At 44.2% G+C, this 17,359-nt stretch overlaps 1 protein-coding gene across 6 annotated transcripts in view; it reads left to right on the top strand.

Annotated features, from left to right (window-relative positions):
- Positions 1-17,359, top strand: part of rxraa (retinoid X receptor, alpha a) — a 172,749-nt gene that overhangs the window by 128,950 nt on the left and 26,440 nt on the right. For all 6 annotated transcript variants that reach the window (XM_069513415.1, XM_069513412.1, XM_069513413.1 and 3 more), the window contains one exon: positions 5,730-5,968. In XM_069513415.1, coding sequence (XP_069369516.1) covers positions 5,730-5,968 — 239 coding nt within the window. The remainder of the gene's footprint in view (positions 1-5,729; positions 5,969-17,359) is intronic.

The following is a 17,359-nucleotide window of genomic DNA, read 5'->3' as shown; positions in this document are numbered from 1 at the left end:
ATCAGCGGGAAAACTCTGAAAATGAAGCTGTTACACCGACTCCGGTGTTATTTTGAGCTCTGGGGTTTTTTTTTTTTGTTAACGCAACCGACTGAATCTCTTGGGTTTTCTTGTTGAATCTTTTCCTCTGAAACCATCTGGAGAAATGTGAATGAGCAGCGTCTCAGACTGTGACTGAGCCGCGGCGCTCGCTGCTCTCCTGCCTCTCCAAAACGTTCCTGCGAATAATAATTTAAAAAAATAACAATCTGCTTGTCGTCCCAGATCAACACCGAGGTGGGAGCGGGTGGTGTCGCACTGTGACTCATGACTTCTCTATTTGCACCAAATCCAAATCATGAAGTGCTCGTTTAATTCCAGGCCGCCGTCCCACCAATGCCATCATCCCTCAGCTGACCCAGCGCCAGCAGGGTGGTATAGAAAACCCATTGTTCGTGCGAGGATCTGCACGGAGCCGGTCGGGACACTGTGTGTTTCTCTGTATATGTTTGTTGTTGGGAAAGATCCAACAAAGCCTCAGTAGAGTACGAATATTTGGACAGAAGCAAGAGCAGCACAAACGTAAAGCTGGCACCGCTGCAGGCATCGCTTTGTGAGCGCGAACGAAAAAAACATTACGACTTGTGCTTGTTTGCTGCCACAAGTGACGAGATGGCAATTGGAGGTGATTTACTGAGATTTATGAGCTCTCCCCCTCTTTGTTTTTACTGCATCCCGTACCCTCATGATCCACTAAATCTCCACTGTGGCACTCGTAGATGAATAATAGAGGAGGAGCGTGCAGAGTGAAAAAACAAAACAAAAAAACAAGCGTCTGTTTGCCCGTGAGTCGAAACAGGCAAGTGAGTGTATTTTAAAATGTAAAAATTTGTCACAAAGACACACAGAAGTGGGCGCACCACTTGCTGATTATCGTTAAGCATATTGTTTTCCTATTATTCCCCTGGATGAGCAATAAATAAACCAAACTGAAAACTAGACCAAGCTGAAAAAACGGAAAAAGCCTAATAAATCCCAGTTGTAGGCCGTGCAATGAAAAGCAGAAGCGTGCATCGTTCTTCCTCTCTTTCGCGTTAATCATCGCCCAATCCCTTGTTTGTATCTCAAGACCCGAGAATCCGCAGCAATTCTCCCATTTTATCATCAGCGGCTCGTTTCTCTACCTGACGCACAGATTAAGCAGAGTCTGGTGCAGGTTTGTGTGAACGCCGGCTCTCTTGTCTTTCACGACGAGCTGCGTTTGGCTTACAAACGCTTCCCGACCAATAAGTGGCGTGACTCAGTGAAACTACAAGAGATCAAAGATCAAGTTCCTCTTCGTTTTCATTCTGCAGGATCGTCACTGTCTCCCAGAATGACTCGGAGGACCGTTGCATAGTTAGATTCCCGATAACGCAGACTTTGACATTCACAGAAACTGAAATCTATCTCTTTTCACACATTTTCATCTCGTTCTCCACAAACGCTGCCTCCAACCTTCAGCCGGTCCGATCTCCCGTCATGTGCCACCTCTGAAACCACTTTCTGAACAAACTCCGAGCATTTTGTTGTGTTTCCACCTTTGCTGCTGAAAGAATGACGGATGGCGGTGTCTCCTTTCTGGAGGGGACGGCCGTTATTCACCGCACGACAGATCACCTGTCAGCAAACCGTAAACAGAGGTTGCCTCAAAACGTTTTGAACAAACGCCACGGCGGCGTCATTTTCCCCCCGTGGAGGGCCGTCTCCTCTCATCCCGCCATCCGTTGTCATCTCAATCATCCATTTATCAAAGTGTGCAATGTGCTCACGAGCCACGCAAACAGCCCAAACACAAATTGGCAAATATCCTGTGTGTAATCACACCCAACGGCGGAACAAAAGAGCCAAAACGAAAAAGAAAAAAGGCAAGAGCGAGGGAGGGAAGGATTGTTTAGAAATAGGAGACGCTTGTGTGCAGTGCAGAAGTGAAAATTGGACAAGTCTGTCGACGGCTGCCAGTGAGACGGGCTTTAATTTGCTTATTTGTAGCTGTCACTTGTGCTCTCGTGTGCCCAGTGATCCAGGCCAAGTGACAGGTGGAGGTTTTCACCCCCCCTGTATATTGGCGTTCAGTAACCTGGACGACTGCCACTCATGCTTCAATCATTTTTATTCCTCCTCCTCCACCTCCTCCTCCTCTTCTGCCTCTCGCTCACCGATTTGCCTCACTCTCTCTCTCTCTCTCTCTCTTATTCAGTCTAATGCAGATGTTTGTTCTACCTGCAGAACGCATCAAATAAACAGTCGCCGGAGCTTTGCAATGTTTTCTCAAGAGATATTTAACTTTCCAGTTCAACAGGTTGATTTGAATTCATGTGGCGCTGCTTGTATTTACAGACAGAAGTACAACACAACGCAGCTCTTCTGTCCTGCTTGTCCTCTCTTTCCTTTACGTTCATTCACATCATCCTGTCTTTTCTTTCACTTATCTCCTCCCCTTTAGATTCCTTGCTTTCTGTCCTCTCCTCTTCCTCCATCCTCTTCTCCTCTCCTGTCCTTGCACAGTTTCCTCTCCTCCTGTCGTTTCTTCCTAGTTCTTCTCTCCTCTCCTCTCCTCCACCTTCTCTTCTCCCTTTTCCAATCCTCAAACCTCCCTCCCTCCCTCCATCCTCCCCTCCTCATACCTCCCTCCGCCCTCCTTTTGTGTCCTCTCAATTCTTCTCCTCACGCCTTCCTCCATCCTCCTCTCCTCACACCTCCTTCTGTCCTCGTCTCTCCTCTCTTCGTACACCTTTCTGGTTTTCGGTTCCTTCCCTTCTCTCCTCTTCATTTCCTCCTTGTTTTTCTCTCCTCTCCTCTCTGGGGAGGATTAGGACAGAGTCCTTTTCATCCTGCTGTAATCCTACACTGGCAACCCAACTCCAACAAGAATAAACACACACACGGACATGCACTCTAACACACACACACACACACTTTGCTGCGTGATATGTATATCTCCATATACTGTATGTTCTGGGAGCTTTGCCCAAATAGGACCTTTCACTTATATGACCACATAGCTCGTAGCTCCATGTGGAAAAATAACATCAGGGAGGATTTTGAAAAAGATTTTTCAATAAATGTTCAGCTCAGCTTCTTCCTCCACTCCCAGAAAAGCTCTTAAGAGAGAGAGAGAGAGACATAAGGAATGAATGGGAGAGAAAGAGACGTAAGGTTTATCTACCTCCCAGCCCGTCTCCGTCATCTCCCTCGAGGTGGGGCCTTGCTGGGACTCTGTCAGCTGAGCTTCTCCCCCCTGCTGAGGCCTACAATGGCAGATTGGCAGCCCTAATACCACGGCTCGCTTTATCTGGCTGAATTAAAACCCAACTGGAGAAGGGTTATGGGAATTGTTGGCTCGGGGAGAGCTTTTATTTATTTATTTATTTTTTCTTTCTCAGGAATTACGTGTGTGGGTGCATTTTAGGAAAAAAAAAATGTAATCAGAGGGATGTAAGCTCAAGGGGTATCAGTCAGGATTAAACAGAACTAATACAGCTTGATGCAGAGCTGTTGTTAGCCCTTTATTAAGATGGATGGGTGTTTGTTTTTAAAAGGATGGGGGCGTGTGTGTTTGTGTGTGTTTGTGTGTTTTTGTGTGCGTGTGTGTGTGTGTGTGTGTGTGGGTGCTGACAGGAAGTGCTCGTGAGGCGAGCAGGATACGCAGGAAGTGTTTGGCTTGGCTCAGCTGGCAGTTAGGTTGTTGCTCAGGAGGATTGCCGATGCAGGGAGGAAGATGCAAAGATCCCCCCCCCCCCTCCCAATTTTGTCATAACGCGTTCACACAGAATCAGATTCCTGTAAATTCAGCCGGGACGGAGACAGAGCAGTCCAGGAAAATCACTCTGGACTCCCAGGCTGTGGGTTAATTGAGGCATCCATCAGTTTTTATTCCACCAGGCGGAAACAGAGAGGAACCTGGTCGCTTATGACACGAGGGAGTGTGATAGACAAGCGCTCATTGGTTACATAACTAGTCCATGTCCCCGCTGCGGAAAGAGCAGAGTTGTATCGTGTCAGAAAAGGACAGGGTATGAAAGGAGGGTATGTCGGGACAACAGACAGACGGGGTGAGGATAAGCTGTTCCATATCACCTGCTGGGGTGGGGGTGTATATATCATTTTATATACAATTCAAATCTGAAGATTGAAATAAAAACATGGGAATGTCTTTATATTTACTGAAGCATGTCAGTATCCATCACTTTGAGGTGAAATTCCTGCTGTAGGCAGAAGAAGAATTAAACTGCAGCTGTATTTTCATTTTTGATTCATCTGCTAAATATAAACTCAATTAATCCCAGAGTCCAAAATGATGCTTTCAATTCCAAAGAAATTCACTTTGCTTGAATCGTGGGCAGTGAAAAGTTTTTCCCTTGAAATTTAAAAAACAGTTGCTGATTCATTTTGCGTCACTCAGCAAATCTTTCTGCTCGATTAGTGACTAAATGAATTCTCAAACGATATCTACATTGTTCGAGAGGCAAGTAAAGCGTCTTTATGTGAAGCCCAAAGTCACAAGATCGTCTCAGTGGGTTTATCGGATTAGTTTGTTACATCCTCCGATAGACACTAATAATGGAGCAAATTCTGGGTAGAAATTAAACTGCAGATGTGTCCCTCCTCCGTGATGAACAGATAAGAAAGAAGAGGGACAGAGAAAGACAAGACTGATCAGAAATGAAGAGGAAGAGAGAGTGAGAGTCGCTGCTGAAAGATAATATCATATATAATCATTTTAATTTCAATCAAATTACAAAACATAATACAAATATTGCACGTTCTAAAAATACGTAAACATTTAATGTATCAGTAAAATGTACAGTTTTTTTTTTTTGCACCAATATCAAATCTTGCACAACAATGTCCATTTGTTTGTCGAGACTCTAAATTTGGGAAAAGCTCGAGGTCTGGTTCAAAACAGACTTCACACACAACCAGTTTTTTTTTTTGTCCCTACATCTGACAAAAACCACAATCTTCCCCTAATCTTCACCAAAGCTCTTTTGTTGCCTGAACCTCACCGCAGATGGGACCCTGGATGCGAACCGAGGTCCGTGGTGTGACTGTTGTGCGTTTTTGTGCAGTCATCGCCCGCCCCAGCCTCCTTCGAGCGACTCTTCTGCTGTTAATAAACGTGGCGCTGCGTTCATTCGAAAAACATGTTGCGTCTGAACTCCATCCAGGCAGCGATTATATTTCCTCCAAAACAGATTGTGCTGCTGCAGTTCAGCTGTAGAGAAAAAACGTCACTTCGAGGCGACATGGCTGCTGCCATGCATTATGGATGCACACCCTGTCCTCACTGATCCCTGAAGGGAACCGCTCGTGAAGAGGTGGACTCTTCAGTTTGAGGGACAGACCCACTCCACCGTGCGACGATAATAAGCCTCCGTCGACTCTCGTGTTACTTTCTTTCCCACAAGAGCCATCATCGGATTTTAATAGTCTTGAGCGTTTTTGCTGAATTGACCAGTTTGCTGGATCGTGCTCAGATTCAACAACTGTTTTCACACTTCACCAGATGTGCTGAGTCCTCGGTGCCAGCGACGGCTCAGCAGAAAACTTAAATTATTGTGTGAAAAATGTTTCTGAATATTGAAATATGTACATGAGGAACAGGGATTTATGGGGTTCTGACAGAAATGTTTCACAAAGACAGTTTCCATTTTTAATCGCTTTCATTCTAAAAGTCCGTCCTCTCCTCTTTCGTTTTTCCTGAACAGACTCTTCAGGCCAGATGACCTCCTCGCCCCTGGGCTCCCCCACATCCCACCGAGGAATGCACCCGTCTCTGCTCAGCCCGACGTCCATGGGGCCCTCCGGCTCTCTGCACTCTCCCATCAGCACGCTGAGTTCACCCATGAACGGCATGGCCTCGCCCTTCTCCGTCATCAGCTCGCCCATGGGCCCTCACTCGATGAACTCGCCGGGCATGGGCTACGGCCCCAGCGTCAGCCCCCAGGTGAGGCCCGTAACAGATTGTCACACACACACACACACTCACACATGCTTGCAGGTGCACGATCACATAGTGACAGTAGGAGGAAATATTGCATCTTCAAGGTCACTTACTCCCTTGAACGCGGAGCATAACATTAAATATATCACATAAATGCATAAATATTCTCTTTTTCAAAGAGTACATGCATCTCACACACATCCACAGCCGTGTGTGAGCATGCACATGAAGAAACAGCAGGTATATGTTCGTTAAACGTTATTTAATTCAGTTTGTGCCACCATTTGTGAAAAGCTGCCGAGGGTTTACTGTCACAACAAACTCTGGAATGATCTTAGTGACGTCCAGGCAGTGAGGTACACAGAGTTGAATGTAGGTAAAACAACGCACTGATCTGGGAGCTGCTGGTAGACATCCTGTTCTGAGTCAGGAGGGAAACATGCAGTGACTGGTGCTGTCCAAAGTCCGTTTTCAGCTTCTAATCCAAGATACGCTAAAGAAAGATGTTTTCCAGATGACATTATGGGCTCAGCATCATACGCTCACTTGTTTTGCAGACGGGGAATGAACGTTGCTTTGTACAGAAGAACATGTTAGCTTGAAGTTAGCGGCCAGTATTCACAAAATACAACCTAATACATTTGATTTAAATTGTAGAGTAAACGTTTTCATATTAATGCCTAACGGCAAAAATAAATACTACATCGATATTATCTTTCTGTCCCATTCAGAAACAGAAACCTTTATTTTCAGCAGCCTGCACCGCAGTCACGTGAGATGTCTCTGTGTGTTTACTTCGAACTTACTATAAACTAACCGCACACGCTGCTGTGTATCACGTCTTCTATTCATTTGTCTCCGAAGTGCAACACACACTCGCACAGAGACACATAATCGTCCAAAGCCCGGCCCCAGCGCACTGAGGCCCTGCGTTGACCCCGTGCCACAGTTAATCAAAGCCTATTCAGCTGGGATTCCACAGCACTTCAGCTCTGTCACTCTTTCGTCTGTAACTGCAGCGTATTGTTCGCTCTCCGCAGCCCTATCTCACTTCCTTCTCCCTTCGTCCCTCCATTCTCTCTCTCCTCTGTCTTCTGTCCTCTTAATTTCCCTCCATTCTTTTATTCCTTCTCCCTTTCACATCGTCTCAACTTGCTCTCCCTCTATCTCTGTTGTTTTTGCTCCATCAATAAGCCTCAGTTTCTTCTCCTGCATTCACACACACACACAATTAAGACATCAAAGCCGGCAGTGGCCCAGTTTCCATCTGAAACCATATCTAAAATTGAAATTGCCCCCCCCCCCCACTTCCCAAAACGCAGCGGCTGCCCTTTTTTTTTTTGTGTGTGTGTGTTTGTTAATAATTGTGTTAAAGTGCGTCGGCAATGCGATGCTGTTTGGAACGGGCTCTCCTCGCTATTGTTGGGCTTATCGCCGCCTTCTAAATGAAAGTGTCCCACATGTAATAGAGTTAAGAGTGGATTAGGGCCACTTTCAGGAAGCGGCCAGAATCTTTCGTTGCTAGAAAGCTCTCCCCTCTTTTTCTCTCTCTCTCTCTCGTTCTGATTCTCTTTCACGTTTTTTAAATTCCCACACTTTTCCCGTTGTGTCTGTTCCGGAGCGAAAGGCTGGATGTTTACGTAGCAGACGTTACAGAACACAAAGTGATGCCATGCATTACTTTATTTTATCGGTAACTCTACTTCCTGTTTCTCTATTTAGCATTTACAAGTACCAGTAAGCAGGACGCGAGTCTATAAATCTATGATTCTGGTCGTGAATTACAATAAAATAAGAACTTCTTCTTTGACACTTCTGCTTTTGTTGCCCACAACTTTATTTATACTGTATCCAGCTCCACTCATTTGATGGTTTGAGCCGTTACCCATGAACACTTGCATAACTGAAACTGTGGACACTGCCGCTACTCTGCGAGGGTGGAGAACAGTTGTTAGTTTAAAGATGGCGGCCGCCTCCTGCGTGAGGTGTGAAGCTTTTGATGAGACGTGATTTAAGTCAGACGGCGTTTGTCGCTTGCTCTTAACACTCGGCCGTTTTCAAGATCAGTTGACTGTAACGAGGTCACAGCTCAGCCTCTTCCTCTACTTAGCCACACACACACACACACACACACACACACACACACTTCACTGTACCTCAGTACGGTGACAATACAGACCTTGAATCCTTCCTAATGATCTTACAGTGTCGTAAAAGAAAGAAAATAACACCACAGTTGTGGTGTCTTTCTTTTTCCACTTCTTTCTCAGTCCCTCTCATCACAGCCTTGTTTACCATCAACTACAATCAGCGTCTTCTCAGAGACAATAAAATCCAGGTGAAAATTTGGCCTCAGAGGAAAAAGTCAATCAAAAGCATGTAAATAAGAATTTAGGATAAAAACCAAGAACAATGAGGATTACTCCTCCTCTACATCAAAGACGACAGTGACAAGTTGATGAAAGCCGGGGACGGGATGAACAAAAGTCCCATTCTTGCGGGAGTCTTGCGTCCTCCGAAAGCCAAAACCACATGTGAAGACAGAGACGGTCCTTTATCATCAGCCAATCCTTACATCTCCAACTGCAGTACTTCCCCTTCAGTCCTGCCCCAAACATACAGACACACTGACTGCGCTTTTTCTTTCTATTATTTTCCAGCGAGAGTTTTTTTTGTTTGCCGCCTCTGTTCGGTGCATCCCAGTTATCTTCTGTGCGTATTGTTTCAGATCAGAACAACATGTGCATTGATCTGAGGGCCACACACACCGTCAACAAACATACTTTGACGCCAAGGATTTGTCCCTGACGTGAAATGCAAACATATATTTGCTTTTGTTTTTTAGTTATATGAGGTCAGTGATGGCGAGACGTGTCCCCAGGGTACGTGATCCGGGGCCAGTGCCAGGCCACGGCCATTCCCATTAGCATCAGACCCGTCGGTGGTCGTGTCTGCGGGTTTGAACTCGCAGACAATTCGGACCATCCCTACGATCACAGACACCGCAACTCTCCGAGCAGCTGGAAGAGATTATACTCCGGGTTTTACACTTCCAATGACAATGGTGAGACTTGTCTGGCTGTTGTTCTTCGCGGAAAAGAGGCGGGAGGCGGGTGGGGGGTGGGGGGTTTCCTTTATCGTCGGACCACTGCCGACTCGCATTTTCCATTTAGCGGCTCGGTCAGTAACCGTCTGGCTTCCGCGCTCTCCCAACAAAAAACCTCCCTGAGAATCCTAAACCAACAACAGGCCTCCAGTGCCTCTCAGTTTGGCTTGAAAATACATATAAAGCACGAAAAGGGTGTTTTTGGACTCGGACACTAATACGAAAAAGGTGTAAATGTTTTACAAGAAATGGAACACACTCTAAATACGTTGTAAATGAGCGGTGGCGCTGATGTCATGCGCCGGGTTTGGGTACGCCGTGTTTAGGTTAGGGTCGCCTGGAGACCGAAACACAACGTGCACACACATATAGGAGAAACAGAGAGAGAGAGAGAGTTAGAGAGAGTGGTGGACCTCAGGCCTGTTTTCCTGTGTGGGAGTAATAAAGGTCCATTCCGCTGCTCTGGTCTTTGATGGACCTCGCTGTAGTCACTTTGCATGACATCATCGTTGCATGGCTCTAATGGCTGCACAAAGAGGCAGTGTGTGTGTGTGGAGTCCCAGGGGAACAGTTAAGGCTCTCTAACGTCAATCAACCCTCAAATGGATGAGGGGGGGGGAGGGGAAGAATTTTTTTCTCCAGGTAGCAATTACAAGCCGTTTTCCCCCTGCACTGGTAGTTCAAGGAAGTGTAACTAATGTGTAGAATTAATTAAGTTGTGCCTCACTGCAAGTTTTCGTACACAAGTCTTCAGGTCTTGTGAAGAAAACCTAATATTCTTACAGCCAGGACTTTATATCAAACTAATCCTGTTACTTACAAGTATTTTAGAAAGAAGTTTCATATTCAAACCTCCTCTGCAGTGAAGGCTTTTATTTCTGGATATCCAGGCTCCAAGACTGATTTCTTTTATCCCACGAGCTGAATGTTTTCTCAACGCAAAACACAAACAGTGATGTAGGTGTTTTAGGTCCAGGCGTTATTAACATCTGGAGCCTGGTGATTGGTCGAACTCAAAAAGGAAACCAGATATTCACATGAACTGTAAAATATGAGGAATTTACTATTCAACTTGTTTCCTTTCAGACCACCTCAGACAGACATACCTCAGGCCATCATTTGAGAAGTGACAGTACATAACATGATCACACTGGGGCCTGTGTGTGTTCTGCCCTGTGTGGGGCCACACAGGAGACAAGCCATTTAGGAGGTGGCAGCTATAAGGGATAGAAACGGCAACATTAGCTTTAAGTTTCAGAAAGCAGCCCCCTAATGCAGACTGGAGACGCTGTGGTTTGAATGCCTCCGGGACGCACATTTATTTTAAAGCTTCAAATAATCCCTTTAGGGTTTTAATGGCATCTGGTGGTGTGATCTTACAGCAACTCAACACTGTCTGTGGACAGACATGTACGCCGTGGCATGTCTGTGAAGTGTAATGACGGCTCTCTGTGTGACTAATTCCATTCTTTTTTTCACTCGTTACACACCTGTAAAATTTCTGTGGCTCGGTGCAGAAAGTAGTTACCGACTCTCTCAGCTCGATTCGTCACGCAGTGAAAGCAAAACCCGACAACAAAAGAAAAAAAGCCCTGTGCTGAGAGGATAAAGGAGGCAAACGCTGGTCAAACAGCATTTCCCAAAAAAACTGAAGAAAAAAAAAACATTGTTGTAACTTGCTGAGACTCGAGGCGCTTCAGGGTTCGCCACATTATTTTTTTTTTACCTTCATGCGGTGACTGACAGCTGTCGTGTTGTGCTGGAAGGTTAAAGATGGAACTGTTGGTGACTGATGTGTGTTAATAGATGAATATCAGCCTGAGCTCAAAGCAATTCAGGAAGGTGTGAAATAGTAGAGAAGAGTAGTGGAAGAGTTATAAAGATGTGGTGCTCGGTACTTGAGATGGATAAACAGTTTGCATGCAACAAATGTAACTTAAGTAACTGCTAGTTAGAGCAAATTTATGTGAAATAGTTTTGAAAGTCGACAGCTCAGCATCTCTAACATGAAGCGGTCTAACACATTTTTCTGATTATTCCGATCCCGCATGAATGTGCAGTTCTATAAAATATTAGATCAGATTAAAAGTGGGTCCATGGTGAATGGCTTGATGATAATGGACTTACTAGAAAATTGATCTCATGATTGGGTCTCGTTTTTTGACCCTGAAAATACTTCTTGATCCATCTCTAAGTGCTAAGTTAGTCAGTGAAGAGTGTTTTCAATGACTCGCTGGAGGACGTTCACCAGTGGACAGTGGAAACACGAGTGCAACACTCACGGCTTGATTTAGCTTTGGAAAATGGAAATACTAATTGCTTGTTTGACATTGGAGATGAATGGCCAGATAACTGCAGGAAGACTTCCTAATGGATAGAGAAACCACCCGTTTATCACAGACGCATGACATAAATAAGATCATTATTACATGTCACAGATTTCCAGCTGTATTTGGAGTTTATGGAACTTGTTCTGCTGCTTATGTTTCAACCGTAGACTGAAAATAAAGATGGACGATGTGTCCCCCCTTTCTCCCACCATCCAGAAATGAAGCAGTGTGATAAATGCCTCCTCAAAGTTTTTAGTTGGGTCCATGTCCTATCCCTCAACATGGTGGAGGCAGGGTTTATGACCTATGCTGCAGCCAGCCACCAGGGGGGGGCGTTCATTCTTTGGGTAGCTGTCATGTCATCCATTTATATACACAGTCTATTGTTGATACCCATTTTTCCTGCACGTTAATCGACAAAGACGAATAAAAGGGAAACTACATTTGAGAAATTTCATTAATTCTGAATAAAATCTGTTAATTCAACATTTCTTTCAATCCTTAATTTTAATTTAGCGCCAGAAGAACCTCTTTAAAATAGATCAGGAAAAGTCCCTTATGATGACTTGCTTACACCGTTACCACGGTGACTGCCTGATTAGCACTAATAGAAAAGCCAGTCATGCTAATCGAGAGGTCACTTTCATCGCAGTTCACGGCGAAAGATAGATTTAATGGAAGTTTAATTCATAAAATTCATGCTAAAATCACGTATAGGCTATTAAAATATGCTGCATCTGCACTTTGCTCACCACAAATGTGCCGCATGGCTTGTTAGTGTTTATTATACGGTTGTATTCATGCAGTCTCCGTCTGGTTGTCGAGTAATTGACAGTTTTGAAACCAGCCCAAAACAGTTCAGTTAAAAACTGAATAAAACAAACAGGTTATTTGTGAGAGCGACGTGAAGAGAGAGCAGATTATTAGACTTAAAAACGCAGTGATGACTTAACATGATGACTGGAAAAAGTCAGAGTACATGGAGAGGAGCTGTGTGAGAGGAGAGTGAATCCAGAGCTGTAGGAGCTGCTGTGTCAGTGCCCACAGTCACACTGTTTTCTCTGAAAACACACACAGACACGCACACACAAACAAATAACACAGAAACACTGGCTCACGCGTTCACACATAAGATCCAGAAACATGTGCAGACACAAACAAACACAAATGCAACTGGCACAAAAATTAAAAATACATGTATGCATGCTGTGGACCCACCCCTTTGTGCACACAAACACTCCCATGGATGCCACAAAGAATTAGACAAACACACAAACACACACACACACAGATTCTGCCACGCTGAGGTGCAACAGCCGCTCGCTCTCTCGGCGTCGCTCTGTGTATTCCCACTCCTCTGCTGTAAGGCACGCCGCCTTTCATGCCGCTGATAGTCTTAATATCCGCTTTTTCACTGTAACAACAGTTTCTGTCAAAACACACACGCACACACACGAGTTGCCAGCAGTGCTTGTGATGATTCATTTTATCTGTTGTGGCACAGCAGGGGGTGAGTGTTGGAAAACTCCGAGCCGTCTAGAATAATGTCTGCTTCTCCTAAATTCTCTCCACCGGGAGAGACGAGGGAGTTTTATTACAACCGAGTGACAATAACAATAGAGCGGTTTTACAATGGGGCGAGGATTTATACGGTGTCACGAAAAACTTTAGTAACAGTTAATACATGATTCATGGAGTCACTTACAGATCATTAATAAGCCATTACAGTAAATGTAACATTTTTTTTTTTATATTGCTCTTTCATTGTCGTCGCCTGCGAACTTTCCAATATCAAGACCGAACAGCATTTCCTCATGAATTTAAAATTTTAAACTTTTCTACTTAAAGTACGTCCTCAAGTCTGTACTTGCAAACCTGGCAACCCAAAGATGTAAACAGCGGGTTGTTGTTGATCTGTAAAAAAAACTGTTGTGTGATTAAGCATCAATGGAGTCGTCAGAGGTGACCTATTTTCTGTGAACTCTTTTCTTTTGTTAAAAGCATCATCTATTATTCATCTTATTTTGAAAGGTAGCGCAGAGTTTGATCTTGATCCTATGTTTTTTTTGGGAAGGGGGGGCGGTGTTTGGGAGTTGACGTACATTTCTTTTCAAATGCTGATCAGTCGTGGGAATAGTTGACGCAGGGACGGGTTCCTGAAACATTTGGAGATTCATGTAACTTTGCTAAGAATAAACAGCAGGATCCCATTGAGGTTTTCTTTTTTTTTACCACTGAGACCAAAGACAATCTGCACGATTAACATGAGAATGATCAAATCGTACTCGGTGCTTCTAGAGACAATTTTAAGTAGGATTTTAACGCTGAGGCCGTGAAATCATGATCTCCATTGCAGAAGAATGATAAACCGAATTAAAACCGATTTGAATCAGCTAGATCCAGATTCTAATGTGGATCCACACCAAAGTACACACTTTGTCAAGATCCGTGAATTATTTCTCCCGCCAAAGGATATGTTTCAAATCACACTTGCAGACGACCCCTGAGTTCATCCGCAAACAGCCGAACTGTGGGATGAGCCTTTCTGCCGTGTTGTGCTCTCTCGCCCACGTGTCGGTGGATTTGTGCTTGTTTGTGAGCCATGTGTTTTCAAACAGGTGCCTTTCAAACCTGTAATTGATCCTGAAGGGTGCCTCACTGTGAATGTGCCCTGAAGGCCACTGAAGAGCAGGCCCATTAACACATGCCCCTTATGTAAAACCCGATCCCCCATCTCTGCTGATTCGTGTCCAGATAAGACTCACACACACACGCACACACACACACACACACACACACACACACACACACACATCACGGGGAGGAGAGGAGGGTTCTCACTCATTCCTCTCATTCTTCAGAGATAAATTTGCTTTTAGAAGGAAGTGATTGTCGTGAGGTGTCGGAGGTCAAAGGTGATGCGGGGTTATCACGAGGTGACATCGTGGCCCGATCCCTGTCCTCACCTCTCAGGAGGCAGCTGGTTATGTGTTGCCTCCTGTCAACACAAGATTTGTATCCCCGCACACTCGCGCCTCCCCGCTCCTCGCAGCCGAACTCGCATTGAAGTAAAAGTAAATTAAGGTTATAGCATTTTTTTTTTTTTTTTAATCATTCTCAGGGAGAAATGTGGTTTAGGTCGTGATTGAGTTTGAGATCGTAAAATAGATCTTTCTATTCCTGGCTGTGTTTTTTCCCGCCGCGTAGCTTCATGAAGGAATTCTGTAAGGGCGTTTTAAAAAGAATTCTGTGAAGATAACTTTCTCTGTGTTTAAAAGAGGAAAAAAAAAGGAGAAGGTGCCCTTGAACTGGAAAGCAACTGAAGTTCCACATGAGGTTTGTGCATTGAGGAGTGGTGCGCGAGGATTTGATGTCTCCTTTTGAAGTGTCTTTATGTGCAAAGTCTGTGCTCTGACTCTGTGAATCGAGCTAAGCCCGTCTTAAGCAGAGGCCTCCACTGTCTGCGCTCCTCTTCCCTTTTCTCCTCCGTTCACTCGAGGGACGACTCCCTCGCTTTTTCATTTCACTGCCGTGCGTTGTTGTCGTAGCATACTAATAGTTTACAGCACCTGCTCCGCTGCCAGCACGACTCTTTCTATTAAAGTGAATTACGATTGAGGAAGACGACGACAGAGAGCCGGGCCGACTCACAGCAACTGTTCATATCTCATTGCTGATTGTTGACAATAATCCAATCTATGGAACTGATTATTGTTTATTCATGTATTTGACGTATTATTGGTTATGACTTGTGAGTTTATCTCTTTTTCAAGTGGTTGTTGTTGTGTCTGCAGAAATGAATGATTGATTAGTTGATTGTCAGGAGATTAAAAGACTGAAATATTTTAGAATTGATCAATCATAGCACTTTTATAGTTCCAGCTTCTCGATGCAGATTTAAGACATCACCCTGGGAACTTGTGATGGCTCTTACATGATTTATTGTTTATATGAAAACACAAGTTCACATAGTGTTATATATTTTGGACTTTATTATCTGTATATTTGCTATATTTGTAATGTTTTCAGCTTTATTTACTTTTTAATTTTAGTATTGTTTTATCCTATTGCTATGCAAATAGTAGCTAATTGTAGTATTGGAGGTATTGAGCATTTCTGATTTACAACATATATATACATATATTATACAGAAATGAGCAGCTGTATCTTGCTATCGTCTTATAATAGTAAAAGAAAACAAGTTGTTATTTCAGCAACAAACTTCTTCAATATATTAGCGGAGTTCACTACATTTGTGTGTGAAACATAAAATATTAAAATAATGTATAGTTTATCTTTCACCAGTGGCCATTCATTAAAATGTCAACAAACCTCGGCTCTGCAGGACCCGACTCTCCTCTGAGGAAATATTAATTCATCGTCCGTACATGTTTGAATATTTCATCAATGTGTCGGTGTCCAGCGGGTGGCACGGGACATATAATCACATACATCAGTTCTGTGCAGAATCTGACACCCACGAGCAGAAAGAGACCCACACTGTACTGGATGTACAATGTCCTCCACAACATGTTGCGTCACACCTGCAACACTTCACTGTAATTCAGATGAAGCATTACAGGAGCTGGTGTTGTACATTGTTCTGCGGGGAATCTTTTGTCCTACATTTCCAGTCCTTGATGTTAAATATCCCTCGTTTGTTCCTTTCCCTCAAGTGTGTAAGAGTTTTGAAGGGAAGTCTCCTCCACAGACAAAGACAGTAAGTAAGGAAGAGGATTGTCGAGGGGTTTCCCAAGACGATGCGTCTGTACACACAGCTGACGTGCCACCCTGCCCAGGGTCACATGCATGTGTTGAAGTGGAGGGCATATGTATTCTATTTCCAGAACCAGCCCTGAGCCACTTTAATCCCCGCGCCTTGCCTCCATCGCCATGGTCAAAAGAGAAAGAAAGACCCCCTCGGCCCGCCCACCCCACCGCGGGGAGCGATGTCTCTGAGATTGTGTTGCAGGTTTAACTGAAAATAGATTGTGAGAAGAAGAGACTTTTCTGTCAGGCAGACAGAGGGTTTGATAGAGAGAATCTCAGGCGAGGAGACAGCTCTGTTAGCGCTGCGCTACAGGGGAAAAGACTAGACTCAGGCGTTTAACTGAGGTAAGGCCTTCTGTTGTGTACATGTGCGTGTATGTGGGCGTGTGGGCGAACACACCGAGATGTGGGTGTGTGCACATGCTGCCACAGCTGGTTCCAAACAGATGATGCAGCTTTCTTGGTCCCTTTGTGTCACTGAGACGCTTTTCTTAAAAAATCTGCTTATTCCCGGGGAAAAAGGCTTTTTTCCAGCACCGAGCGATATTTTACCGACAAAAAACTGACAATAATAAACATTCTTATTCGCCTGTGTGTCTGCTGTGAATTTAAATATTGCAAATTATACATTTTTGACAGTTTAAACGCAGCAATATAAACTAGGCTCCATCAATATTCTGCAGATTTCCTTCATTAATAATGAAATGATGTGTAAAATACCACAAGAAAGGCTCTTCAGCATAATAACCCGAGAATAATCTCATCATTCTTCTTTTTTCCGGAAGCTTAAGAGTCGTGTGTATGTTGCATTCAGTGTGTATTGTGTAAACAGGGTGTGAAGAGCAGGCCAGGGGTTGGTGTCAGTGTGTGAATTGAAAATTTTCATGTCACGGACAGCTTTCACCTTTTCAACCCACAGTGCCCATCAGTGGATTCATCATTCAAATGCAGACAAACATTCAAAACACAAGTTGCCATGACAACAACACAAACATGAAGCTGAATTCTGTGAGTCTGTGTGTAAAATGATGCAGGAGTCAGTTTCTATTTGATGACACTCGATGGAAGCGTGACATGTCGTAGCTGCGAGCGAAAGTGAACCTGGTATTACTGACGTTTTTTCTAATTTTGAAGTTTTTATGAGGAATCGAACGTTACACGACGAGATGCCAAAGGTGAAATGAAGTG

This window comes from Paralichthys olivaceus, chromosome 18, assembly GCF_024713975.1.
Source record: "Paralichthys olivaceus isolate ysfri-2021 chromosome 18, ASM2471397v2, whole genome shotgun sequence".
Lineage (NCBI taxonomy): Eukaryota > Metazoa > Chordata > Actinopteri > Pleuronectiformes > Paralichthyidae > Paralichthys > Paralichthys olivaceus.
This window is presented reverse-complemented; position numbering and strand designations above follow the sequence as displayed.